General features: G+C 42.6%; 1 protein-coding gene across 2 annotated transcripts in view; it reads right to left on the reverse strand.

Moving 5' to 3' along the window:
- Positions 1 to 27,285, reverse strand: part of polq (polymerase (DNA directed), theta) — a 126,009-nt gene that overhangs the window by 62,358 nt on the left and 36,366 nt on the right. For both annotated transcript variants that reach the window (XM_068040833.1, XM_068040834.1), the window contains exons 13-18: positions 23,216 to 23,358; positions 19,753 to 19,942; positions 18,276 to 18,418; positions 15,559 to 15,752; positions 5,152 to 5,276; positions 4,732 to 4,975 (exon numbers count right to left, since the gene is read on the reverse strand). In XM_068040833.1, the coding sequence (XP_067896934.1) occupies positions 4,732 to 4,975; positions 5,152 to 5,276; positions 15,559 to 15,752; positions 18,276 to 18,418; positions 19,753 to 19,942; positions 23,216 to 23,358 (1,039 nt within the window). The remainder of the gene's footprint in view (positions 1 to 4,731; positions 4,976 to 5,151; positions 5,277 to 15,558; positions 15,753 to 18,275; positions 18,419 to 19,752; positions 19,943 to 23,215; positions 23,359 to 27,285) is intronic.

Raw genomic sequence — 27,285 nt, forward strand, 5'->3', positions numbered from 1 at the left:
TGATCAAGTGGGCTGCTTTGTCCTGAATGTTGTTGAAGCTGCACCCATCTAGTTAAGTGAGAGTATTCCGTCACACTCATGATTTGTGCGTTGTAGATGGTGGACAGGCTTCGGGGAGCCAGGAGGAGAGTTACTCACTGCAGAATTCTCAACCTCTGACCTGCTCTTGTCGCTACAGTATTTATATGGCTGGTCCAGTTCAGTTTCTGGCCAATGGTAACCTCCAGGATGTTGAAGGAGGGGGATTCAGCAATGGTAATGCCATTGAATGTCAAGGGGAGATAGTTAGATTCTCTCTTGTTGGAGATAGTCAGTAACTGGCATTTGTGTGGCACAAATGTTACTTGCCATTTATCAGCCCAAGGCTGAATATTGTCCCGGTCTTGCTGCATGTGGGCACAGACAGCCTCAGTATTTGAGGAGTCGCGAATAGTGTTGAATGATCTGCAATCATCAGCAAGCGTCCCCACTTCTGATGTTATGTTGGAATGGAGGTCATTGATGAAGCAGCTGAAGATGGCTGGACCTAGGGCACTATCTTCAGGAACTCCTGCAGTGATGTCCTGGGGTTGAGATGATTGGCCTCCAGCAACCACAACCATCGTCCTTTGTGCTAGGTATGACTCCAACCAGTGCAGAGTTTTCCCCTCGATTCCAAACTTCAATTTTGCTAGGGCTCCTTGATACCACAATCAGTCGAATGCTGCCTTGATGTCAAGGGCAGTCACTCTTACCTAGCCTCTGGAATTCAGCACTTTTGTCCATGTTTGGACCAAGGCTGTAATGAGGTCTGGAGCTGAGTGGCCCTGGCAGAACCCAAACTGAGCATCAGTGAGCAGATTATTGCTGAGTAAATGCCACTTGATAGTACTGCTGATGACACGTTCCATCATTTTGCTAATGATTGAGAGTAGACTGATGGGGCAATAATTGGCTGGATTGGATTTGACTTGCTTTTAGTGCACAGGAATATCTGGGCAATTTTCCACATTGTCAGGTACGTGCCAGTGTTGTAGTTGTACTGGAACAGCTTATCTAAAGGCTTCTTTGCTTCAAATCACTAACTCCGATAATCTATTTCATAGCCTCTCAATCTTCTGCATAACACAATTCTCACAAAATAGTTAGAGGAGAGAAGAAGGTCATTCTGCCCATTGAGTCCTCTCCAGCTCTCTGCAAAGCAATTCAACTAGTCCCACTTCCCCACAATTTCCCCATAACATTTTATCATCAGGTGCTTATCCAATTCCCTTTTCAAAGCCACAATTGAATCGGTTTCCACCACCCTCTCAAGCAGTGCATCCCAAATCCTAACCACTTGCTGCGTAAAAACAATGTTTCCTCATGTCACCTTTGGTTCTTTTGCCATTCACCTTAAATCTGTGTCCTTTGGTTCTCAACCCTTCTGCCAATGGGAACAGTTCTTCTCTATCTACTCTGTCCAAACCCCTCATGATTTTGAACAGCTCTATCAAATCTCCTTTCAGCCTTCTGTAAGGAGAACAAGTCAGCTTCTCCAATCTATCCTCCTAAATGAAGTCCCTCATCCTTGAAACCATTCTCATAAGTCTTTTCTGCACCCTCTCTAAAGCCTTCACAACCTTCCCAAAATGTGGCACCCAGAATTGGACACAATACCCCAGTTGAAGCAACCAGCATTTTGTAAAAGGTTCACCATAAATTCCTTGCTTTTGTACTGTATGCCTCAGTTTCAAAAGCCCAGATACCTTATGCCTTTTTAACCACTTTCTCAACCTGCCTTGTCACTTTCAGTGGTTTGTGCACATATACCCACAGGTCCCTCGGCTCCTTCACCCCCTTTGGAATGATATCCTATTATTTTATATCGCCTCTCCTTGTTCATCCTACCAAAACAAATCACTTCGCATTTCCTTGCATTAAATTTCATCTGCCACTTGTTTGCCCATTCCACCAGTCTATCTATGTCCTCTTGAAGTCAATAACAATCCTCCTCTCAGTTCCAAGTTTTGTGTCATCTGCAAATTTTGAAATTGTACCCTGTACACCCAAGCCTAAGACATTAATATGCAACAAGAAAAGCAGTGGCCCAGTACCAGCCCCTGAGGAACACCACTATATACTTCCCTCCAGTCTGAAACAACCATTCACCATTACTCTCCATTTCCTGTCACTCAGCCAACTATGTATCCATGCTGCCACTGTCCCTTTTATTCCACGGGTTCAACTTTGCTGACAGGCCTATTATGTGGCACTTTATCAAAGGCCTTTTGGAAGACCATGTGCACCTCATCAAAAAACTCAATCAAATTAGTTGAACATGATTTGCCTTTAACAAACCCATGTTGGCTTTTCTTAATTTTGTCCCGGATTATCGTTTCTAAAAGCTATCCACCGAGGTTAAACTGACTGGCCTGTAGTTGCTGGGTTTATTCTTACACCCTTTTTTGAACAAGAGTATAGCATTTGCAATACTCCAGTCCTCTGGCACTACCCCTATATTGAAGGAGGATTAGAAGATTATGGCCCGTATCTCTGCAATTTCCACCCTTACTTCCCTCAGCATCCTTGGATGCATCTCATCTGGTCCTGGTGACTTATCACCTTTAAGTACAGCCAGCCTTTCTAATACCTCCTCTTTATCAATTTTTAGCCAACCTATATCTCAATTACCTCTTGCTACACTATGACCTTGGCAGCATTTTCTTCCTTGGTAAAGACAGATTCAAAGTACTCATTTAGTACCTCAGCCATGCCCTATGCTTGGAGTCCTTTTTGGTTCCTAATTGGCCCCATCCCTCCTCTTACTACCCCTTTACTATTTATATACCTATAGACGAATACTGCATTCGCTTTATGTTAGTTATCGGTCTCTTCTCATACTCTCTCTTTGCCTCTCTCATTTCTTTTTTCACTGCCGCTCTGAACTTTCTATATTCAGCCTGGTAATATCAACTTGTAATATCAACCTCACATCTGACAATGGCAGCAGTGTGTATCGTTTACAAGATGCACTGCAGCAATGCACCAAGGCTCCTTAGACAGCACCTTCCAAACCCATGACCTCTAACACCTAGTAGGACAAGGACAGCAGTTGCATGGGAACACCATCATCTGCAAGTTCCCCTTCAGGCCACATCCCATCCGGACTTGGAAACATATCGCCGTACCTTCACTGTTTTTATTTTATTTAGAGATACAGCACTGAAACAGGCCCTTCGGCCCACCGAGTCTGTGCCGACCATCAACCACCCATTTATACTAATCCTACACTAATTCCATATTCCTACCACATCCCCACCTGTCGCTATATTTCCCTACCACCTACCTATACTAGGGGCAATTTATAATGGCCAATTTACCTATCAACCTGCAAGTCTTTGGCATGTGGGAGGAAACCGGAGCACCCGGAGGAAACCCACGCGGACACAGGGAGAACTTGCAAACTCCACACAGGCAGTACCCAGAATTGAACCCGGGTCGCTGGACGTTGGGTCAAAATCCTGCGACTCCCTTCCTAACAGCACTTTGGGTTTACCTACCCCACATGAACTGCAGCAGTTCAAGAAGGCAGTTCAAGGGCAATTCGGTATGGGCAATAAATGCTGTCCTAGCCAGCGATGCCCACATCCCATGAATGAATTTTTAAAAAATTGTTCAGCTACTGCTTTTCCTGCCAACTTTTGGATCCAATTTATTCGTCCCAGATCTGTTCTTACACCATTGAAGTTGGTATTCCCCCAGTTAATTATTCTTACTCTGGATTGTTCTTTGTCCTTTTCCATAGTCAGCCTAAACCTTATGATACAATGATCACTGTCCCCTAAATGTTATCCTACTGACCTTTGATCCACTTGGCCCTCCTCATTCCCAAGAACCAGGCCTAGCAGTGCCTCCTTTGTCATTGACTATGTGGGACTTCATCAAAAGTTTTGCTGAAATCCATGTGGACTGCATCAAACACGCTACCCTCACCAAGCCTCCTTGTTATCTCCTCAAAAAATTCAACCAACTTAGTCAGACACGACCTTCCTTTAACAAGTCCAAGCAGGCTGTCCTGGATTAATCCATGCCTTTCTAAATGGCGATTATAATGTCCCTCAGAATTTTTTTTCCAATAATTTGCCCACCACCAGGGTTAGATTGACTGGCTTGTAATTACTCTGGCTATCCCTTTCTCCCTTTTTAAACAATGGTACAGCGTTAGCAATCTTCCAGCACCACGTCTGTAGCCCAAGAGGATTGGAAAATGATGATCAGAGCTTCTGCTCTTCCTCCTTTGCCTCTCTCAAAAGCCTGGGATGCATTTCATCTGGGCCTGACGATTTTTGTACTTTCAAATATACTGAACCCCTTAATATTTCCTCTCACTATTTTTATTATATCCAATATTTCACGCTGATCCTCCTTAACTACATTGTCTGCATCAGCCCCCCTCTTTTATGAAGACAGACAGTAAGTATTCATTAAAAGCCATGCCCATGACTTCCGCCTTCACACACAAGCTAACTTTTGGTCTCTAATGGTCCCTACTCCTTCCTTAGTTATCCTCTTGCCCTTTATGTATTTATAAAACAGCTTTGGGATTTTACTTGCCAATATTTTTTCATGCCTTTTCTTTGCTTTCTAATTTCACTCCTGCACAATCCTACACAAAACAAATGCCATTGTGTGGCAAGGTTTATACCCAGTTATAACTGTGCCCTTATAAATTTTAAAACTCTAAGATAATATATCGAATTAAATCTATACCTTTGAAATGGGACAGCATTTCTCAGAGCCGTTTCTACATCAACAGGGTTCCCCTGTGCCAGCTCAGAAACAGTGACGAATCCAGCATTATACAGTGCTCGAGCACGCTGTGCATTCAGCAAGGAAATCCGTACCAGATCACAAAGTTGCCGTTGAATACCAAAACTAAGACGGCTCTGAAACTGCGAGAGGAGCAATTCCATATTGTGCCAACCAAGTCGGTTACTGAACACTGTTACCATACCTGTACAAGATACAAAAGATTAATTAACAATTTCATTGCCATCAAAACAGCTTTAGAAAAAAAACTGCCACTCCAGAGCAAAATCAACCATGCACAATTAAAGAGCTGTTTCCAAATCTGATTAAAAGCCACTGGTTCCATTTAGAACTGCTTTGTGTCTTTTTTTTCACTCTTGCCTGCATAAGTTGCTGCAGACTGCTGCAGGGACTGAAGCTGTCCTCGACTACAGTGGTATTTCTTTGCAACAATTCCAAGAGGAACTTCATTGATGAGATCTAGTAGCACAAGGCTTGTGAAAAACCTGCAGCATTGAGAAAACAAGAAATTAGCCATGCATATTAATCAAGATTCACAGTAAATACTGCAATGCATATCATTTTCATAACACAATAATGAAGCTTTAGTATTTTACATCAGAAACCCTTACATAATCCTAGAAATCATCATCAATGCCTCTCAGTTCTCATTTGTTCCTGTGCTTCATGCTTTCAAACTTCAGGTCAAAAGCTGACATTCAAAAGAAAAAACTGAAAACGCAATAACAGCCCCTGAATAGAAGCCTATGAGATGTAGTTAGACTGAAAGTGCAGTGATGCACAAGATTATTAAGCTAACAGCATCTTCTTTTTTGGCCTCCTTGTCTCGGGAGACAATGGGTAAGCACCTGCAGGTGGTCAGTGGTTTATGGAGCAGCGCCTGGATTGGCTATAAAGGCCAATACTAGAGTGACAGACTCTTCCACAGGTGCTGCAGATAGAATTGGTTGTCGGGGTTGTTACACAGTTGGCTCTCCCCTTGCGCTTCTGTCTTTTTTCCTGCCAACTGCTAAGTCTCTTCGACTCGCCACATTTTAGCCCCGCCTTTATGGCTGGCGGCCAGCTCTGGCGAACACTGGAAACTGACTCCCACGACGTGTGATCAATGTCACAGGACTTCATGTCGCGTTTGCAGACGTCTTTAAAGCGGAGACATGGACGGCCGGTGGGTCTGATACCAGTGACGAGCTCGCTGTACAATGTGTGCTTGGGGATCCTGCCATCTTCCATGCAGCTCACATGGCCAAGCCATCTCAAGCGCCGCTGACTCAGTAGGGCGTATAAGCTGGGGATGTTGGCCGCCTGGAGGGCTTCTGTGTTGGAGATACGGTCCTGCCACCTGATGCTAAGGATTCTCCAGAGGCAGCGAAGATGGAATGAATTGAGACATCGCTCTTGGCTGACATACGTTGTCCAGGCCTCGCTGCCATAGAGCAAGGTACTGAGGACACAGGCTTGATACAAGTGGACTTTTGTGTTCCGTGTCAGTGCGCCATTTTCCCACACTCTCTTGGCCAGTCTGGACATAGCAGTGGAAGTCTTTCCCATGTGCTTGCTGATTTCTGCATCGAGAGACAGGTTACTGGTGATAGTTGAGCCTAGGTAGGTGAATTCTTGAACCACTTCCAGAGCGTGGTCGCCAATATTGATGGATGGAGCATTACTGACATCCTGTTCCATGATGTTCGTTTTCTTGAGGCTGATGGTTAGGCCAAATTCGTTGCAGGCAGCCACAAACCTGTCGATGAGATTCTGCAGACACGCTTCAGTGTGAGATGTTAATGCAGCATCGTCAGCAAAGAGAAGTTCCCTGATGAGGACTTTCTGTACTTTGGTCTTCGCTCTTAGATGGGCAAGGTTGAACAACCTGCCACCTGATCTTGCGTGAAAAATTCCTTCTTCTGCTAACAGCATATCCAACATTTTATTATATGCAGAGTGGAAATTTTCTAATTTTAGAGAAATTGTAATCCTTTGTGAATGCTTTGGTAATCTGTTGCTAAATCTGGTTGTTAGATTGTTTTTTTAAAAATTATGGTGGCATAGTGACACAAAGCACTCTTCCATACACCACAATTCACAGAAGCACTCTTATTCTCTTGTCATCCCCCAATTCATACTGGCCCTCTTCATACTCCCACCTAGCTCATTCTACCATCCTTCTGGAGTCACAGAATCATTTATGGCACAGAAGGAGGCCATTCGGACCATCATGTCCATGACGGTTCTCCATGGAGCTATGCAGTCTGTCCCACTCCCTGGCTCGATTCCTGTCGACCTGCAAGTCGATTTCTCTCAGATGGCCATCCAAATTCCTCTTGAAGCCATTGACCATGAGGGGCTGGTCAGAGTAGACAGGGAGAAACTGTTCCGACTCGGAAAAGGATTGAGAATGAGTGGACACAGATTTAAAGTAATTGATAAAAGAAGCAAAAGCGACATGAGGGAAAACTTTTTCACACAGCGAGTAGTTAAGGTCCAGAATGCACTGCCTGAGAGTGTGGTTGAGGCAGGTTCAAATGAAGCACTCAAAAGGGAATTAGAGTGTTATTTGATAAGGAAGAATGTGCAGGATTACGGGGAGAAGGCGGGGGAATGGCACTAAGTGAATTGCTCATTTAAAGAGCTTGTGCAGATATGATGGGCCGAATGGCCTCCTTCTGCACTGTAACAATTCAATTCTGTGACTGTCTCCGCTTCCACCACCCTTGTGGGCAGCAGTTCCAGGTCATTACCACTGGCTACGTAAAAAAGTGCTTCCTATATTCCCCTGCAACTTTTGCCCAAAACATTCATCTGTACCTCCTAGTCCTTGTACCATGTGTTAATATGAACAGTTTTTCCTAGTTTAACTTATCTAAGCCTGTCATAATCTTGTACATTTCTATAAATCGCTCAATCTCCTTTATTCTAAGGAGAACAATCTCAGCTTTTCCAACCTAACCTTGTAACTAAAATCCTCCATCCCTACAATCATTCTGGTAAATCTCCTCTGCACTCTATCAAGGACCCTCATCCTTCCTGAAGTGTGGTGACCAGAACTGAATGCAGTACTCCAGTTGGGGCCTAACCAGAACTTAAGGTTCAGCATAACTTCCCTGCTTTTGTACTCAATGCCTCTATTTATTAAGCCCAAGATCCCATATGCTTTACTAACCACACTCTCAATATGTCCTTCCACCTTCAAAGGTCGATGCACATTGCATCCCCAGGTCCCCCTGTTCCTGCACACTCTTTAGAACTGTGCCATTAAGTATATATTGCCTCTCCCTATTCCTACTGCAAAAATGCATAATCTCACACTTGTCAATATTAAATCCCATCTGTAGTATAAGGGCCCAAAAGGATTAAGGCTTGGGACAGTGAGTGCAAGCCCCTCCCACTTTAGTGACAATGTATATAATAGTCACAATGTATATAATAGTCACTTGGGGACTAGGCTTGGAAGAAGCTGGAAGTAGCAAAAGGTGTGCTAGCTAGATAAGCATGTGGAGAGTGTAAATAGTTATATGTATATAATAAGTTATTCTTTCACCATACAAAGACTCCCAAGACTTCTTTGAACAACCCGCGATCTACGCTGTAACAATACACAACATCTTCCACCTGCCTGCCCATCTATGTCCTGTGGCAGGCAGTTCAAATCATCCTCAAAAAAAGCAGTGAGCCTTGGGGAACACCACTGTCTACCATCCTCCAGTCTGAAAAGCAACCATTTACCATGACTCGCTGTTTTCTGCCCTTAAGCCAATTTTTTAATCCAATTGGACACTGACTCTCCTGTTGTATGAGCCTCAAGCTTGTTAACCAGTCTTTATGTGGTACCTTATTGTCATGCTAGGCCCCCACCTGCCAAGAATGAGGCACATTAATTTTGTCATGAACATTGATTTTAAACTGTTGCTGGAGCGAGGAAAGGACTCGTTAAACAGATCAGCCGTGGCTGGAAAAGATATTTGCATATTAACAGACGGTGATTGGAAGGACAAAGGACCATTCCCTGACACATTCAACCCACAATGGACTTTGATCACCAGGTATTGTGTTTAAGAGGTGCATTCCAGAGACTGCAAAGGTGATACAATCCAAGATGTGGTCAGACCAGGTAGTCACATGACTAACCTGCTCGGCAACCTGGGTTTTTTCTGAATTGTACAAACATTTTGAACTCAGAATATCTGTTTGCTCCTGGACTGAGAAGATCTCTCCTGTCTGCTCCCATCTCTTTCTCACAAACCTCTGAATCCACTGAAGACACATAAACCCCGAGAGAGAAAAGTCTCCAACAGCGAACAAGGTTTAAGAAGAAAACTGGGCCACAACGAAAAGCAAGATCTACCTCCAACAAGGACTCTACAGCGAGCTCGAAGAACCGTAACAAAAACTCTTCAGATATATCCTCAAACTTTTCCATTTTTCTTCTGATTTTTTCTGTCTCTATTTGCAAGTATTGTGTATGCATGCTAGCATGGGCGCATCGTGTATCCGTAGGCATCAACCGAATTAGAGTTTAAGTTTAATAAATTTCAACTTTTCTTCTTTAAACCTAAGAAAACCTGTTTGTGCTGGTTTCTTTGTCTTATAATTGGAAAACAGTGAACAAGGATTCACCAAGCAGGAGCTAAAAACAGTGTGTTTAAAAATAAAACCCTGTTACAGTAAGACCAGGTGAAGGCTGAAAGAGAACCCTAGACCTCTTTCTCACCTGGTCATAACAAATGCTTTCTTAAACAACATCCACTGCATTCCCTTCACCAATCTTTTCCGTTACTTCATCAAAAAATTTAATTAGATTAGTCAAACATGATCTATCTGCCTTTTACAAATCCATGCTGGCTCTCCTTAATTAGCTCGAACATCTCGAAGTGTCCCTTGATATTTACCCTGATTATTGTTTCTAAAACCTTACCACCACTGATGTTAAACTAACTGGCCTGTAGTTGCTAGGACTGCCCTTACACCCTTTCTTGAATAAGGATATCACATTTTCCACTCTCCAAGCCTCTGGCATCTCCACTATATCCATGAAAGATTGTAAGATTATGGCAAGACCTTCAGTTATCTCCATCCCCACTTCCTTTAACAACCTGGAATGCAAGCCATCCAGACCAGGTGGTCTATCTGCCCTAAGCACAGCCAGCTTTCTTAGTATCTGCCCCCTCTCAATTTTTATCCCATCCGTTGCCTCTACCGATATTTTGTCAGATTCCACTTCCTTAGTGAACACTGATACAAAGTACTCATTTGGTATTCTAGCCTTGCCCTGCACTTCCAAGCATATATTCCCCTCTTTGTCCCCAATAGGTCCCACTCCTCCTCTTACTACCCGCTTATTATTTACATGCCAGATGATAATCTTTGGGTTCCCTTTTAAGTATGCTGTAATTCTCTTCTCATATTCTCTCTTTGCTAGTCTTATTTTCTTCTTCACCTCCCCTCTCAACTTATTGTATATGGCCTGGTTTTCACTTGAGTTCACCTGACATGCATCAGACATCAACTTTTTGTGTTTCATCATAATCTCCATCTCCCTTGTCATCCAAGGAGCCCTGTTCTTGGTTCCTCTACCTTGCACCCTTGTTGCAATATTCCTCACCTGTACCTGAAGAATCTCTTCTTTAAAGATAACCCATTGTTCCGTTACAGCCCTTCCCATCAGTCTTTGGTTCCATTCTACCCTGGCTTGATCCCTTCGCATCGCATTGCATTGAAATTCAACCTCTTCCTATCTAGACATTTACTTTATTTTGTTCATTGCTTTTCTGCATTATTCGTCTAAACCTTATGATACAATGATCACTCTTACCATGTGCTCTCCAACGGACACTTGGTCCATTTGACCAAAATCCTCCCCCTCCTTACCCTTTACTTTAGAATACCAATTGATATTTGGGTAATTAAAGTCCCTCAATATCACCAATCTGTAGTTCTTGCACATCTGATTTCCCTGTAGATTTGCTCCTCTATCTCTCTCACTATTTGGAGGCCTATAGAATACCCCTAGTACCATGATCATACTATTTTGCTCCTCAACTCTAACCAAATGGATTCTGTCCTTACCTCTTCAAGGACATCCTTTCCAGCACTGCAATGTCTTCCCTAATCAGGACTGCCACCCCACCTCCTTTTTTTCCTTCTCTATCTTTTCTGAACACTTTATATCCTTGCATATTAAGCACCCAGTCCTTGCCATTTTTAAGCCATGTTTCCGTTATTGCCACTACATCGTATTCCCATAGTGCTATTGGTCCTTATAGCTCACCAACCTTATTCACCATACTTTGTGTGTTTACACACATGCATTGTAATCCTGTCTTTGCATTCCTCATTGTCCTTTTCAGTCTGCTCCCATCTAATACAGAACTACTCCCTCCTCTAGTACTGTCTGTCTATCACTCTCACTCTGACCCCATCTAATACTTTGGTATTTCTACTCTAGTGTTATCTGTCTCTTCCAATTCCCTGTGCACCTTGGTTTTCCTCTCTTGTATCCCACACCCCTGCCAAGTTAGTTTAAACCCTTCCCCAATAGCACTAGCAAATCGCCCCACAAGAAAATTTGTCCCAGCTCTGTTCAGGTGCAACCCATCCAGCCTATACAGGTCCTACCTTCTCCAGAACTGGTCCCAGTGTCCCAAGAATCTAAAGCCCTCCCTCCTGCGCCATCTTTCCAGCCACATATTCATCTGCACTATCCTCCTATTTCTATACTCACTTGTGCGTGGTACTGGAAGCAATCCAGAGATTACTTTTGAGGTTCTGCTTGCTAATTTCTTTCCTAGCTCACCAAATTCGTTCTACAGGACCACATCCCTCTTCTTACCTATGTCGTTGGTACAAATGTGGACCGCGACTCCTCACTGTTCACCCTCCCCTCTCATGGTGCTCTGCAGCCATTCATTGACGTCCTTGATTCTGGCACCAGGGAGGCAACACACCATCCTGGATTCACATCTGGGGCCACAGAAACACCTGTCTGTTCCCCGACAATTGAATCTCCTATCACTAATCGCTCTTCCAGTTTTCGTTGTGCCCCCCTGTGCAGCAGGGCCACCCATGGTGCCATGGCCTTGGTTCTGGCTGCACCCCCCAGATGAACCATCACTTGCCTCAGTATTCAGAACTGAAAATCTGTTGGAGTGTGAGACAAACATGAGGGTCTCCTGCACTACCTGCCTGTTTCTTCTTAACTGTCTGGTCGTCACCCATTCCCTCTCTCCCTACATGCTCTTAAGCTGCGGGGTGATTACGTCTATAAAGCTGATATCCACGAAACTCTCAATCTCATGGATGTACTGCAGTGATGCCAGCTGTTACTCAAGTTCCAAAACCAGGAGCTTGAGCTGCTACAACGGACAACACTTCCTGCACATATGGTTATCCAGGACACATGTCCTGGAGTTCCCACATAGCAGAGACTGTGCACTCCAGAGGATGGAGCAACTCCGACATTCCTCTATTAGATAATAAACCTTAATACTACAAATAAACCCTAATAAACTTTACCAATAGTAATAAACCTTACTTAAAAATAAAAGACGACTCACCAGCTACTCACTTATTTGTTATTAATAATTAATATTAATGTTTTTAAACTCCCAATTGTTTAGACCCAATCGCTAAGCAGCAATACTCACCAGCCAATCAACTCACTACTTTCCTGTGATGTCAGTTTAATTTTTTTTTCAAACTCAGGATGCACCTGGACTGCTGTCTGCTGCTCTCCTGGAAGGCAAGTGCTATAGGCCATCATCCTTGGGCTTTATTTAAGTGCTCCCCGCTCCATGTTCCTCCTGCAGGTTCACTCCTGTCCGCTGCTCTCCCAGAAGGTAAGTGCTCCCTTGTCTCCACTAGTCCCAATTCCTACCTAATGCTGTTATTGATTTAGTGAATAAATTCTGCTTTGGCAAGGAACTCCCATCATGAGAATTACTGCCCATGGTAATGTCCATACCCTGAGCGGCAACATTGAGTAGGAGGTGGGACCATTACTAAAGGGTGGAGTCAAAACCAGCACTGATTTTCATCTGTCAACAGACAGGCAGATACTGATCTCAAAATGCTCACTGCCCACATAAAACTTGGGCATTTAACATGTATGCTGACTGGATGTAGACAACTCTGGCATATATAAAACTTTAGCTGTTCAATTTCAGACATGCTGCTTACATCACATGTTCAATTCAAAACACTATCAAATGGATCAATTCATTTTTGAAGGGGGTGACACACAAGAGGCAATAAAAATATACATATTCGATAAGAGATACAGCACAGAAACAGGCCATTCGGCCCAACCAGTCCATGCTGGCATTTACTCTCAACTCCAGCCTCCTCCCATCTTTTCTCATTTAACTCTATCAGCATAATTCTCCATTTCCTTTTCCCTCATATGCGTATCCAGCTTCTCCTTAAATGTATTTATACTATTTGCTTCACCACTCTCTGTGGTTGAGAGTTCCACATTCTCACCACTCTCTGTGGTTGAGAGTTCCACATTCTCACCACTCTCTGGATAAAGTAGTTCCTTCTGAATTCCCAATTGGATTTTTTGGCGACTATTTTATATTGATGGTCTTTTGTTTTGTTCGTCCCCACAAGTTGAAAAATTCGCACTGTCTAGTCTATCAAAACCTTTCTCAACTGTAAACTCCTCTATTAGTTCACCCCTCAGCTTTCTCTTTAAAAGACCCCACTCCTGATAGGAATGCGGGGGTATACCTGCTATCATCCTTGAAGATCTTTATCGCACCTTCTCCAGTGCCTCCATATCTTTCTTACAATATGGTGTGGTATGCAGTACTCCAGGTGTGGTCTAACTAAGGTTCGATACAAGTTTAGTATAACTTCTTTACCTTTCAATACTATTGCCTCTAGAAATAAACTCGATAGTTTAAGAGGCAGGACTTTATAAAAAGAGCAATTAGTTTTCCAAATTGTCAATTGGCTGAAGTGAACCATTTTATATAATAAACATTTCATTATTTCTTTTTTTAAAAATCAATTGTGCCGCAAACCCTTTTCTTTTTTATAAAAACAAAAGAGGTTAAAATTCAGTATCTTGTAACCAGAGTGCCTGCTGTCAGTAGTTTAATGCAAAACTTAATCTCCTGGTGGTGCAGTAATGCTAAGGGCTGTAAAAGCTCAGTGATAGTGTAGAATGACACAGGGGTTCCGATTCTTCTGTCCTCAATTCCCGATCTGAGCTGTATTGAGCAGGAAGGCTTTGACTGAAGGCTATGGTGCCCTCCTGTGGTTGATGAGGAAGTTTAGAATACGGTGTTCTGTCTGGGCAATATCTACAGCCATGAGGTGCAGGAGAAATTGGTGGTGATCTAACAGCAGGTTCTGCACCCATATTCTGCACCCATGGGGGGGAATCCATAAAATATAAACATTTAAAAACTAGCAATTTTAAACTTCCAGTGTTATAATATGGATGGAGACTGATGGACAATATGTCTACATTAGAAGTAGCAATCAGTCACATCTTGCCTTTCTTGGGCATTAGGCACTAATATTGCAAATAGCAATCATTCTTAAATCATCTTTATGGAAACCAACAATGACAAGCTACTTTCGAAGTGCGATGATTTATTATGTAGGCAAGTAGAGAGCTTCTTTATACACTGCAAAATGCTACAAACAGCAGAGAGATAACCAGTTAATCTTTTATTGATGTTAAGGGAGAATATCTATTCGTGCCATGGGATCATTAAAATTGGCTCAATCAGGCCCAAGTGTGATATAAGCTTGTGACACAAGTATGGTGAACACATTAAATACTAATCATTTTATATATTCTTCACACAATTTTTTTTTTTAAAGCAATTTTTTTTCAGTCAAACCCCATCTGCGTGCTAGTTCTTTCAGCCAGTATTGCAAGGTGGTCTGAGCATTGGATTTCTGTACAACCCTCTCAATTTATCATGATCTGCTGTTTGGTGGTGAGAATGTAGGGTAAAGAGGAGGAACCAGCACCTGTAATTTCCCCCCCCCTCATTGAAATGGAATGTTCTGTCTGGTGACCTAACTGAGAATGGACAAGGTTCACCCAAATATGGAAAATTGACTAACCGGCAGTATTCATCAATGGAGTACTAATGAAGCCATTTTTAGGATGTTGATTTACAGAATAATTCTAACCTCCTGGAACACACAATAAGGAATATGGTTGTGGGGGTGGGGGGTGGGGGGGGCTGATGCTGGTGGTGCTGAAGTGGGAAAGGAAAACATTAGAGAGTTAAATTCAGATATAAACTTGACATATCAGTGACCACAAATTTCAAGTGCAACACAGCTTTCCTAATGACTCAGTGAGGTTATCTAACATGTAGCTGAATGACACGCAGGGAAAAAGTCCCAGGATTGACTCCCCAACGTGTGCTTGGTCAGTTGATTCAAAGCCCCAGTTTGAGAACGGCTAGAATTGTAACTAATTGCTATCCAGGGGTCTCTGGAAGTAGATGTGAACACTCATCCTGACCAAACAGTCTGAACATCAAAATTCACATCAATAATGTCTCTTTAGAGAGGGTTTTTTTTTTTAAGATTCATTCTCAGGATGTAGACATCCCTGACAAGGCCAGCTTTTATTGCTCATCCCCAGTTGCCCTGAGGTGGTAGTGGGCTTCTTTATTGAACCACTGTCATCCAGATCCGTTTCCATGGATCCTTACCCCAGTAATGAATCAATATTTTATAAGGAGTAGAGGAGAAGCTGAGACAAAACAAATCGATAAATCAAAGTCAATAGGTCATCAGTACCTTTTGTGAATGGCCATTTGTCTGTGCTGCTTGTCAGTCTTAGGAATAAGTTTTCCTTTAATTGAGCGAGCCAAGAAACCTTCCTCAATTCCAACCAGCTCTGCTACTCTTTTCATTGAGGCTGACAAGTTCTCCCATAAGCAAAAGAACTGATACCAGTCAATGGTTACCCATTCTTCATAGACCGGTGTGATCTGAAGTCAGTGGAGAAAGAAACATTAGCATCCCATCACAAACCTAGGTTTCTTTTGATGTAGACATAACAGCATGCACTGTGCATACTGCAGTCTTGAGCTCTCCTATGACATGGTAACTCATTAAGACTAGCAGGTATACCATGGTGTTATTCACAGTGCTCCTGGATCTGAAGCAGCTATGATGTTCAGATGTGCCCTTAAAACACACCTGCCAGTATAGCAGCTAATCAGGCAAATCTCCATAAACAGAAAATACAAAAATGATTCTGCAGCCTCTTAATTGCCTTCATCTGAACTCAACTAGCACTTAAAAGCAGCAGCAGGTGTGATCAACCATGTCAAAGGCTACAGACAGATTAAGAAGGACAGGAGGGAAGGTTTACCTATGTCACCGGCACATAGGATATCATTTGTGACTTTAAGAGCCATTTCAGTATGGTGGCAGGGACGGAAACCTGATTGGAGGGTTTCAGATATGAGTTCCAGGAAAGATGGGCGTGGATTTGGGAGACCACAACATGTTCATGGAACTTGGAAAGGAGAGGGAGGTTGAAGTTGCTGCAATAGTTTGCAAGGATTGTGGGGTTAACTGTTGGTTTTTTGAGGAGAGGAGTGATGACAGCAGATTTAAAGGAGAGAGGGACAGTAACCACAGAGAGAGAACCATTAACAATATCAGCTATATACATACATAAATAGCATAGAGGGACTTGGCCATAAATGTTGTGATGGTGGGGAAGAGAGCATCTCTGATGCTGACCATAGGACCTCAGTACCTGGCCCTTGCTATGTCATTTGTACCAACATGCACCACAACTTCTGACTCACTCCCTTCCCCCTGCAGAATATCCTGCACCCTCTCCGTGATGTCCTAACCCTATCACCAGGGAGGCGACACACCATGCGGGACTCACAATGATGATTCTGTCCCCCTGACTATGGAATCTACAACAACTGCATTTCTACACTTTGCTGTTCCCTCCTGTACAGTCCCTTGGTGCAATGGTCTGGACAGCGCTCCTTCAGAGTATTGTCACTCCCAGTACCCTCCAATGCTGAGTAACTGTTTGAAAGTGGCTTACACCCCAAAGACTCCTGAACCTCCTGTCTCTTCCTAGTCTTCCAGATAGCCACCCACCTACTATCCTGAACTCTTACTGCCTATGAAGTGACCACCTTCTGGAAAGCACAATCCAGGAACCTCTCCTGCTCCTTGATGCTCCATAGTGATTCTAGATGCCCTTCAAGCTCAGAAATCCTGAGCTTGAGCTGAAACAGCTGGAGATACTTCCTATACACGTGGTCATCCAAGACACATGAAGTGTTCTGGAGTTTCCGCATTGCGCAGGAATTGCAAGCAAGTCACAGCTGCCCATCCATGATCAAAAATCCCTACTCCCCCTTTTGCAATTTAGTTAGTACCATGTTTAAACTATTAATTTTAATTAATACCTCTCAAATATGCCTCTTCAATATGCCAAAAGAAAAATAATTCAGACTCTATCTTAAAATAAACTCCCCTGTTCCATACTGGTCCTCAAAACTAAAAATGCACCTTAACAATTCATATAAAAGGTGTAATTCCCTCTTGAAAAGTTAACAAGCTGTTTGGGGGAATCCCAAACACTGAAAGATGAGTTAATCAAGTTAATCAAAGACGTTATTGGAATCTACAGAGATGCCTCTCCAACTAAAGATAACACATTTAAAACAAAGTAATGTACAATATTAGCAAGACTTTAATAAAACTATGGCAATTGGTATTTACAATTTTAAGGGGGAAAAAAGATGATTCATGCTGGTTTACAGTTCCACAGGTATTAGTAGCCATGCATTTAGTCAAATGTTGAGCCTAGACTGTGACTGTTGGTAAGCTATTCCCTTGTGGGAGTGGGGCAGGTCATCACATTGAGCCTAATTTTGATACCCTACATGCAAAAACACACTCTTTCACCAAGATCACTAGACAGCAATCGGTAGTGGTGACCAAGATGATATTTTCTCCTTCGTAGCACAGGTTACCATGATCAATTTACAATATTTTTATAAAACCTAGTACTTCTTAGCTTCTATAGCATGATGGCACTCTCAACTGTAATGTAAAAAATCACACACACAAATTGTTTCAAAAATATTCTTTCAAATATCATCTCACAGTTTGAATATGGCACCTGAATTTGTTATTGAAGGAAACACGCTGTTCAAAACAGTCCAGTAAAAGGAGCTCCTTCCATCACTGGGCAGAGATAAGACAGGTAGTTTAGTGACTGATCTGTATAATTCGCTCATGGCTTTAGCACTACAGTGGGGTCAGGCCTATATCAACAAGTATGGGGATCGTGTGTTAACATACCATTCATGACAAGGTCTATAAAACTAAATAGAGATTGAGACCTGCAGGAGCATCAGGCTGCTCAGAGCAAGAGTAACCAGGGGTCATCCCAACCACAATCCACAAGTTTCCATATGCAGTATGAAAAACAGAATATTGCTAAATAGCAAACAAAATGCCCGATTTACCTGATAGAGAATATGGAGATCGTTCTCTAAAACAAATCCTTTCATTGCTTTCTGTAAGTCAGCAAAGATTCTCAGTGCATCTGGAGGAGACAGGGAAGAAGCGAGAGTGGCTGCTCCCAACTGTGTGGGACGATACAGTTGAACTATCAAAAAAACATATTACCTATATAAGTACAATTATACTATTAGAATCTTACAGAACAGAAGGAGGCCATTTGGCCTGTCATGCCTGTACAGATTCTGAGAAAGAGTTATTTATTTTTTTATTTAGAGATACAGCACTGAAACAGGCCCTTCGGCCCACCGAGTCTGTGCCGACCAACAGCCATTTATATTAACCCTACAGTAATCCCATATTCCCTACCACCTACCTACACTAGGGGAAATTTACAATGGCCAATTTACCCATCACCTGCAAGTCTTTGGCTGCGGCGAAAACCCACGCAGTCACAGGGAGAACTTGCAAACTCCAATTTAGTTGTCCAATTTAGTTCCAAACTCCAGCTTTTTCCACATAACCCAGCTAATTAGTCCACTTCAAATAATGTCTTCAAGTCTTAAGTGAATCAACTTTGCCAAGGAGTGGAACTTAACAATCCAATTTATTCTGTGAGTGCAGCATTGTTTTCAGTGCTTTTCAGTCAACAAAACATCTCTAATCTGGATGTTTAAAAATGACCATGATTCATTCAAGAGGTTCATATATTGATTAATCTTACTCTTGAAAAAATTTAAACTAAATTACATGAGAAAAAAAGAACAGAATGATTGAGAAAGTCTTAGCTTTTTTCTTTGAATGGGGAAATGCATTGATGCAGCAGGCTTGTAAACCTCCGTGCTCCCACTACATTGTAATTTTATCAGAGCCATGTTAGTAATAAAAGATAGCTGAGATAACCATAGACTCACTTTGGGTGTAAGAGGGAAGAAATCAAAAAGCAATTATCCAGGTGCACGTGGTCAAATCTGGCTACAAAGTGACCTAGATATAGATCTGGGAGCAGATTTCCATCCTTGCCCATAGACCAGGAGTAATAGATGGTGGAAGTAGAGTCAAAATAACTTACAAAAACAACCAAGAAATTAAGCAGTATATTAACAATAACCAGTGGTGGACTGAAGAATAAAGTAGAGTAAAAAGCACTAATATTTTTAGCAGGCCATTATTAAAAAAGCATCAGGTTTGAATGCTCACATAAGTGGTACTGGATGCAGGATATTAAAAATTAAACTGAATTGAAAAAGTACAAAGTAAACAAATTAACATAAAAATGTAAAAGCAGATAACCCTGCATGAATAAACAGGATCATTATTTCAAAATGTAAACAGATGCACAAAAACAACATCATTTCTAAAAGACGACGTGCAGTATGGAGCTAGCTTTCAAAAAGTACGTCAGGTAATTTGTTGGAATACTTGAAAGTTGGTGAAACTTTATTTGTCAAATGGTAAAATAGAAGTGAAGGAAGCAGTTACTTTTATCTCCTTCCTGGTCCTCTTCCAGTATTTGTATAAGCTCATTCTCCATTAGATACTCAATAGAGTCCTCGATAGCATTGCCCTGGATTGATGCTGCCTCGCTTTCATGTGCACTGGCAGCCAGCAGTGTGCATGAGGCGTACACACGGACATCTTCTGGGGTACTGGCAACACCGCCCACTATTATCTGAAACCAAGATAAACAGCCAATAGTTTTGGAAATCCTACAATTTCAAAACATTCCTCAAGTCCAAGAGATTATCACACAGTCCAAACCAGATACAACAATAGAAGTCGAACACAGCACCACTTCCAAGCCACCTCAAACACAAGATCTTAAACCAAATTTTTCTCATAATAAACTGCAGTCTGTAGGTCATATATGGCATGAGCCCTAGTGATACAATTTCTACTTGCACTTATATTTCTTACTCAGCTGGATTCTACAGAAGCACTGTGATTGATATCCCACCAAGAATATTCATCAAGGGTACCAAATGAACCAGTCACTCGCTAACAAGGAATTATTTGGGGTTTACCATGCAATGTGTGTCTAGGTGATAATGATGCCTAAATTTGACCTGCCAACCATCTTACATCAAGTATTTCAGATCCTATTAGCTTTACACTACCAACCTCCCATTCCAATTGTAGGATTAAGTTTATTTTATTATAGGACTGTTAGAACTTAGTTGTCATATCCTTAAGTATAGCGGTTAAAATTGTATTCCGCATGTAACAAACACAATGCATGGTGTTGGCTAAAGTTCTGTACAAGTCGTGACATGTCAAAAGCCATGGAAAGGGTTAATTCAGACTATGTAAAGACCCGTTATTTAAATGTCATTGGACTGTGGATTACCTAAGGGGGACTGTTGGTTTTTAAACCAGTAAAAGCTGTAAACATGTCTGGCCAAATAGCTGTGAAACAGGACAAGCGCATATCACTCTCATTAAGTGGTCACTGTGGATGAATAGCCAAAGCAGGGTGGCACCAGATCAAGATGCGACCTTTTGTGAAGGAATTCATAGTCAAGGAAAGTCGAGTCTGGAGGCATCCCCTGCACCCTCCCCCCACCACTCCACCCCATCTGAATGACAATGATAATGACTTAAACCAGGCTCAAAGTACCATCATGGAAGGGCAGTTAGGTAATGACTGACCAATCAGACAGATAGAAACAGGGTTTTACCTAATATGGCACAGAACCAAGCTGGGAAAGGTGTATAAAGAACTTGTAAGACCCCAAAAGTGCACATCGTCATTATCATCATCAAGAAGAAGACAGAAGATAGACTTCAATCAAGAGACAAGGTGCCGCAGTTAATCAGAGGTTGAGGACCGGTGTTCCATCGTGAACGCAACTGCTGATCACTGATCTTTGCTAAGTATCACGATTTTGTGCTTATTGTGGAAAACAATAAAGTCTGTGGAGCTTGTGAAAACACCCTAGTAACCCATGTGGTTTTGTAGCTAATCTGAGCTGTAGTCCCTTTTAGATCTGCTCTCCCAACTTAGCCTGTTATTGAACCAAATACTACAATTAAAGCAAACACCAAGTCTTGCAAAATCAAACTCCTGAGTGACTAAATTAACCCTGTCAATAATTATCAAAGTCGTCAGATGACAAAATCAAAAACTAACAATTGTTTATTAACCTTAGAATTATAGCTATCAGCACTTAAACATTGAGTCTGAAAATAACTAACAGTTATGGTTGAATGACAGATACTCACTTCCCTAGTCATGCTCATCCCTCCTGGGTGGAGAAAAAGAGCAGAGGACCTGCTCTTGGGCAGACCACCATCACGACATGGCACAAAGACAGCTCAGTAATGCCACAGTAATTCAGCAGTCAATGCTAGCTGATAATAAATTTACTATTGGGATCAGTGTCTGAGATTGATTATAAATTAGTGAAATCAATTTAGGATTAGACTTCTTAAAATGCAGAAAGTTAACATTGTCAGATAGCCAGTTTAATTAATAGATTAAAGTCTAGATACTTGTAGATAGCAACGTTTTCAGAACTAAAGCGATTTATATAGTTTTGACCACATGAGCTGGTAGCATTAACTGGCTGCCCTTCCTCCCTCAGAAGAGGCTGGCATTAGTTCTGAGACATCACAGATGAGCTTCCTTGGTAGAGGTGCCAACCATTCCTTCTTTTTTATTTTATTTATTAATTCACCAGAGAGAAATAAGCCAGAATTTTAAGTTGAGCAGCAGGCCCCGCCCACCGGCCAAACTGTCATTGGCGAGCCCACCTCCGCTGGGCCTGGGGAGCCACAACGGGATTTTTCACTCCCCGGGCCTTTAATTAGTCTTGGGCAGGACTTCCACCTCCTTGAGACAGGAAGTCCCGCCTAATGGAGTTGCCTGCCAATCAGCGGGCCGGCAGCGCTTAGTCCCAGCAGCACCACCAGGAGTGGTGGCCATTGCTGAAACTACACCCAACCATCTGATGCGAGAAAGGACGGCCCTGGAACTCAGGTAAGCTTTTGGGGCCTCGCTGGGAAAAATCATCCGGGCCACGGTGAGGCAAGGGGGGCTTGGTTTGGTGGAAATGTGGGGTTGGGGGGGGGGGGGGGGGGGGGAGGGGTTGGGAAAGTGCTGTGCGTTAGGGGCAGTTGGAACTTCGGGGGCAGCCCTCTGTGGGGTACAGGGTGCCCCATCAGGAGGCCCCCCCCCCCCCCCATCCTGCAAGAAGGCCACCTGGTTTTACCAGGCGGGGCTCTTGGGGCCTTTACCACCTAGCCGCTAAGGGCAAAATACCAGTTAATCGGCCACTTAAGGGCCTCGATTGACCTGGGGCAGGTGAGCCGTTTCTCGCCACCCCGCATAAAATTGCAGCAGGAGTGGGAGGTGGTCAGAAACGGCCCCCACCCCACCACTCAATTTTACGCTCCTCCCGCCATCCCTCCCCTCCCCCCCCAACCCTCACTACCAGCCCGCTCGTTGGGGGGCTGTAAAATTCTGGCCAAAGACTTCTGAACTTATTATGGCTTTTCTACTAGTTCTGCGACAGTTCAATCAATAAATGAAGGATTAAATGGGCTGTGGTATGAAGATGTGTAAATTGGCCACTTCTGTCTGAAGTTTTCAGAAACACTGATGGAAGCATCACTTTCAACTATATCTCTATAAATTTATTTGTAAACTAGGGCTCCGTGGCATCAAAAATTTATTCAGATCATATTTTGTATGTTTGACAATGCTATTGCATGCAAAACAACAATAGAAGAATTGCAGACTTGTAGATGTCCCAAAACTAATTTAAGACTTCATGAATCTCACCCTCAACTTCTTCTACATAATAGCAATTTGCCAATGAGCGGAGAGGGAATAAAACTTTTTGACACTGGGTCCTAAGGAACTAAAATTTTTTAGCTAAGAGCTGTAAGCACATAGGATAGTTTACTCCAATTTGAAATATATCCTGTTGATTATTCATCTTACCTCAAGGATAGCTCGGATCATGCTGGTGGTGACACCCTCTCCTTCTTTCTTCACAAGGCAGCTACGCACAGGTTTAAGAGAGCCCTGTAACAGGCTCATTCCTTTTGCTCTCTCTGCATTCTTACACACTAGTATACTTTCACCTAGAACAAGGTTTAATGTTGATTATAAACATCTTTTACTTAAATCTGTTCTCCTTCTCCCCTTGTTGCTCTACTTAAAAAAAAATGATGAATTCAGATAAACTTTATTCAAGTTAATGCCCATACTATTTCAAATATACACAATCACAAATTGAGGATAATTCAAGTCAGTGCAGAGTTTTTCTAGATATGCGGCACATAAGTTGTAACATGTGATGTCGGGTAGAATATCTAGAATAAATTTGTGCAAAACTTCTGATGAAATGGATTCCAAGTGGCTTCAGTATCTCTTGTTGTGTGCTGCTAATTTAGGCACATTGCACTTCAATTTAAATGCATTTACTTTTACTTCATTCACATCTTATCTGGAAGACGATTTGGATTTAATTTGAATCTGCAGAACTACTGTCAAGTGAGCTGTGAACTTCATCAAACTCCATTGGAAAGTACGGGACTGCTACAGGCAGTGATATAAATGGGTAAAATCCTGTTCCAGTACAGTTACAACACTGACATTTATCTGACAATGTGGAAAATTGCCCAAGTATGTCCTGTGTACAAAAAGACAAATCCAATCTGACAAATTATCGCCCCATCATTCTACTTTCGGATCGTCAGCAAAGGGATGGAAGATGTCGTCGACAGTACTATTAAGCGGCACTTATTCAGCAATAACTTACTCATCGATGCTCAGCTTGGGTTCTGCCAGTGTCAGTTGGCTGCCGACCACATTACAGCCTTGGCCCAAACATGGAAAAAAGAGCTGAATTGCAGGTGAGGTGAGAGTGACTGCCCTTGACATCAAGGTAGCATCTAACCAATAATAGCATCAAGCAGCCCTAGCAAAAGTGGAGTCAATGGGAATTAGGGGGGGAAATTCTCCGCTGGTTGGAGTCCTATCTAGCACAAAGGAAGATGGTTGTGGTTGTTGGAGGTCAAACATCTCAGTCACAGGACATCACAGCAGGAGTTCCTCAGGGTAGTGTCCTAGGCCCAACTGTCTTCAGCTGCTTCATCAATGATCTTCCCTCCATAAGGTCAGAAGTGGGGATGTTCACTGATGATTGCAGTGTTCATCACCATTCGCGACTCATCAGATACTGAAGCAGTCCATGTAGAAATGGAGCAAGGCCTGGACAATATCCAGGCTTGGGTTGATATGTGGCAAGTAACATTCGTGCCACACAAGTGCCAGGCAATGCCCATCTCAAACACGAGAGAATCTAACCATCTCTCTTTCATGTTCAATGGCATTACCATCGCTGAATCCCTCACTTATCAACATCCTGGGGATTATCATTGACCAGAAACTGAACTGGACCAGCCACATAAATACTGAGGCTACAAGAGGAGGTCAGAGGCTGGGAATTCTGCGGCGAGTAACCCACTTCTTGATTCCCCAATACTTGTTCACCATCTACAATGCACAAGTCAGGAGTATCACGTAATACTCTTCACTTGCTTTGATGGGTGCAGCTCCAACAACACTCAAGAAACTCAACACCATACAGGACAAGGCAGCCCGTTTGATTGGCACCCCATCCACCACCTTCAATTTTCACTTCCTTCACCACCGACACAGTGGCAGCAGTGTGTACCATCTACAAGATGCACTGCAGCAACTCACCAAGACTCCTTCGACAGCACCTTCCAAACCTGTGACCTCTACCACCTAGAAAGGCAAGGGCAGCAGATGCATGGGAACACCACCACCGGCAAGTTCCCCTCCAAGCCACACATCATCCTGACATGGAACTATATCGCTGTTCCTTTACTATCGCTGTGTCAAAATCCTGAAACTCCCTTCCTAACAGCATTGTGGGTGTACCTACATCCCGAAGACTGCAGCAGTTCAAGCAGGCAGCTCACCACTACCTTCTCAAGGGCAATTAGGGATGGGCAATAAATGCTAGCATAGCCACTGATACCCACATCCCATGAATGTATAAAAAAATCTACAAGATGCACTGCAACAACTCACCATGGCTCCTTTGTTATGATGGTGCTTCTATACTTTTTATTAAGTTTTTTTTGATGACTTATATTTAAATTGTGGAGATGGATTTGTGGAGAACACTGAAGATTTCATAGAAGCTGGACTTTGCTTTGTTGTTGCCAGATCATTGAAAGGACACTTGACTGAAAAGTACTTACTGGGAGAATCAAGGAGTGCTAAAAACAACCTCTACTGGAGACCACGTCACTAAGGGGAGATGTTTCCTGATAAGTGACAGGTCATGATTTATAGGGTTGACCCTTGAGATATTGTTTTTGGTTTTGCTTTGGATAGTGTGTTGGCGTGTGAACTGTTTTGAAAACAGTTGGATGAAACCAGCCAAGAGAGCAGCCACCATAGTTCACCCTCTTCCATCTCTTAGAGAACTTCCTAAGAATCAAGTGTAAGAAATAGAGAAACTGATGCTGCATTTCTCCTGGAAAGCCTAACAAACTGATCTTCAATGTCACCTGAAAAGAACTGTTCTGGAAAGATCCTAGTAGCAGCCGTCTATGCGTATTTGGGACGCCAAACCAAAAAGGGACAATTGGCATCTTTCCATATCTCTTTTTTTTCAAGAATTAGCAAGTATTTGGCCAAAGTATTTTTTTTTTTGGTAACAGAGCTCTAAAGAGAAAATCTCTATTTTTCATTGAACTGGTGTGTGTGTGTGCATGCGTGCACGCACGCGTGAGGTGACAGAGGCTAAGGTAAAAAGGGAACTTTCATATTTCAATCTGTGCGTTGTTTTGCTTCGTTACTGGTTATGTCTTGTTTTATAATAAACTGACAATTTTATTGTTTATTAAAAAGAGACCTGGTTGGTGCATTTTATTCTGGGATACCGTATCGGTAGCTGGGTAAATATTTAAATATATGTTGTGACTTGTGGAGAAGTGGAACTACAAAAAAAACAGTGCACTCCTCCTGCGTCGGTCCTAATACCTTCAACAGCACCTTCCAAACCCGCAACCTCTACCACCTAGAAGGACAAAGGCAGCAGATGCATGGAAGCACCTGCAGGTTTCCCTCCAAATCACTCACCATCCTGACTTGGAACGATATCACCATTCCTTCACCGTCAGTCAAAATCCTGGAACTGTCTCCCTAACTGTACTGTGGGTATACCTATGTCACTGGGACTGCAGCAATTCAAAGCAGCAGCTCACCATCATCTTCTCAAGGGCAATTAGAGATGGGTAATGAATGCTGGCCTTGCCAGTGAGGGCCACATCCCAAGAACAAATAAAAAATACTGCTGTCCAGGAAAAAAGTCTCTTCTCTCAAGACTGATTGGATATTGGTTGTTGAAATACTCAATCCAGTCCCTCATAGGCCAGTTCACCCCAATCTGCTCAAAATATGGATTAATAGGACAGTCTTGCTTTAAGTGAAGTCAGTGCTACACTGGACTGATAATTCCAAGAATCATCTTAACTGTCAGACCTGAATGACCATGTCCTTACAAAACAATGGTCAGTCCCACCACATACAGTTCAAATCATTGCTATTTAGGTGGCCAGACATACGAAGAGTATATAGAATAAGTACAGCACAAAAGGAGGCCATTCAGCCCATAAGTTTGTGCTAGCACTTTGGAAGAGCAGATCAGCCAGTCCCACTCTCCAGCCTTTTCCCCATGGCCCTGCAAATTTTCTCGCTTTAGGTTCTTATCCAATTCCCTTTTGAAAGCCGCAATTGGAGGAATTGGAAATAGTTCTCGCTAGTGCCATTGGTGAAGAATATTTTGCCAGGAGAGTGATGAAAGAACTAGTGCCTTCCTCTGTAAAAGGCTGGTATTAAGAAGCTCATACACTGATTTACTAATTTCCTTTCAAAATATATAATTTGCTAAGCTAACTTCTGATTTAAATGTAGTAGAGAATTATACGGTCAGTCTCTGGTAATCTAGTATATCAACTTTATTTTTT

Source organism: Heterodontus francisci, chromosome 10 (genome assembly GCF_036365525.1).
Source record: "Heterodontus francisci isolate sHetFra1 chromosome 10, sHetFra1.hap1, whole genome shotgun sequence".
NCBI classification, from domain to species: Eukaryota; Metazoa; Chordata; class Chondrichthyes; order Heterodontiformes; family Heterodontidae; genus Heterodontus; species Heterodontus francisci.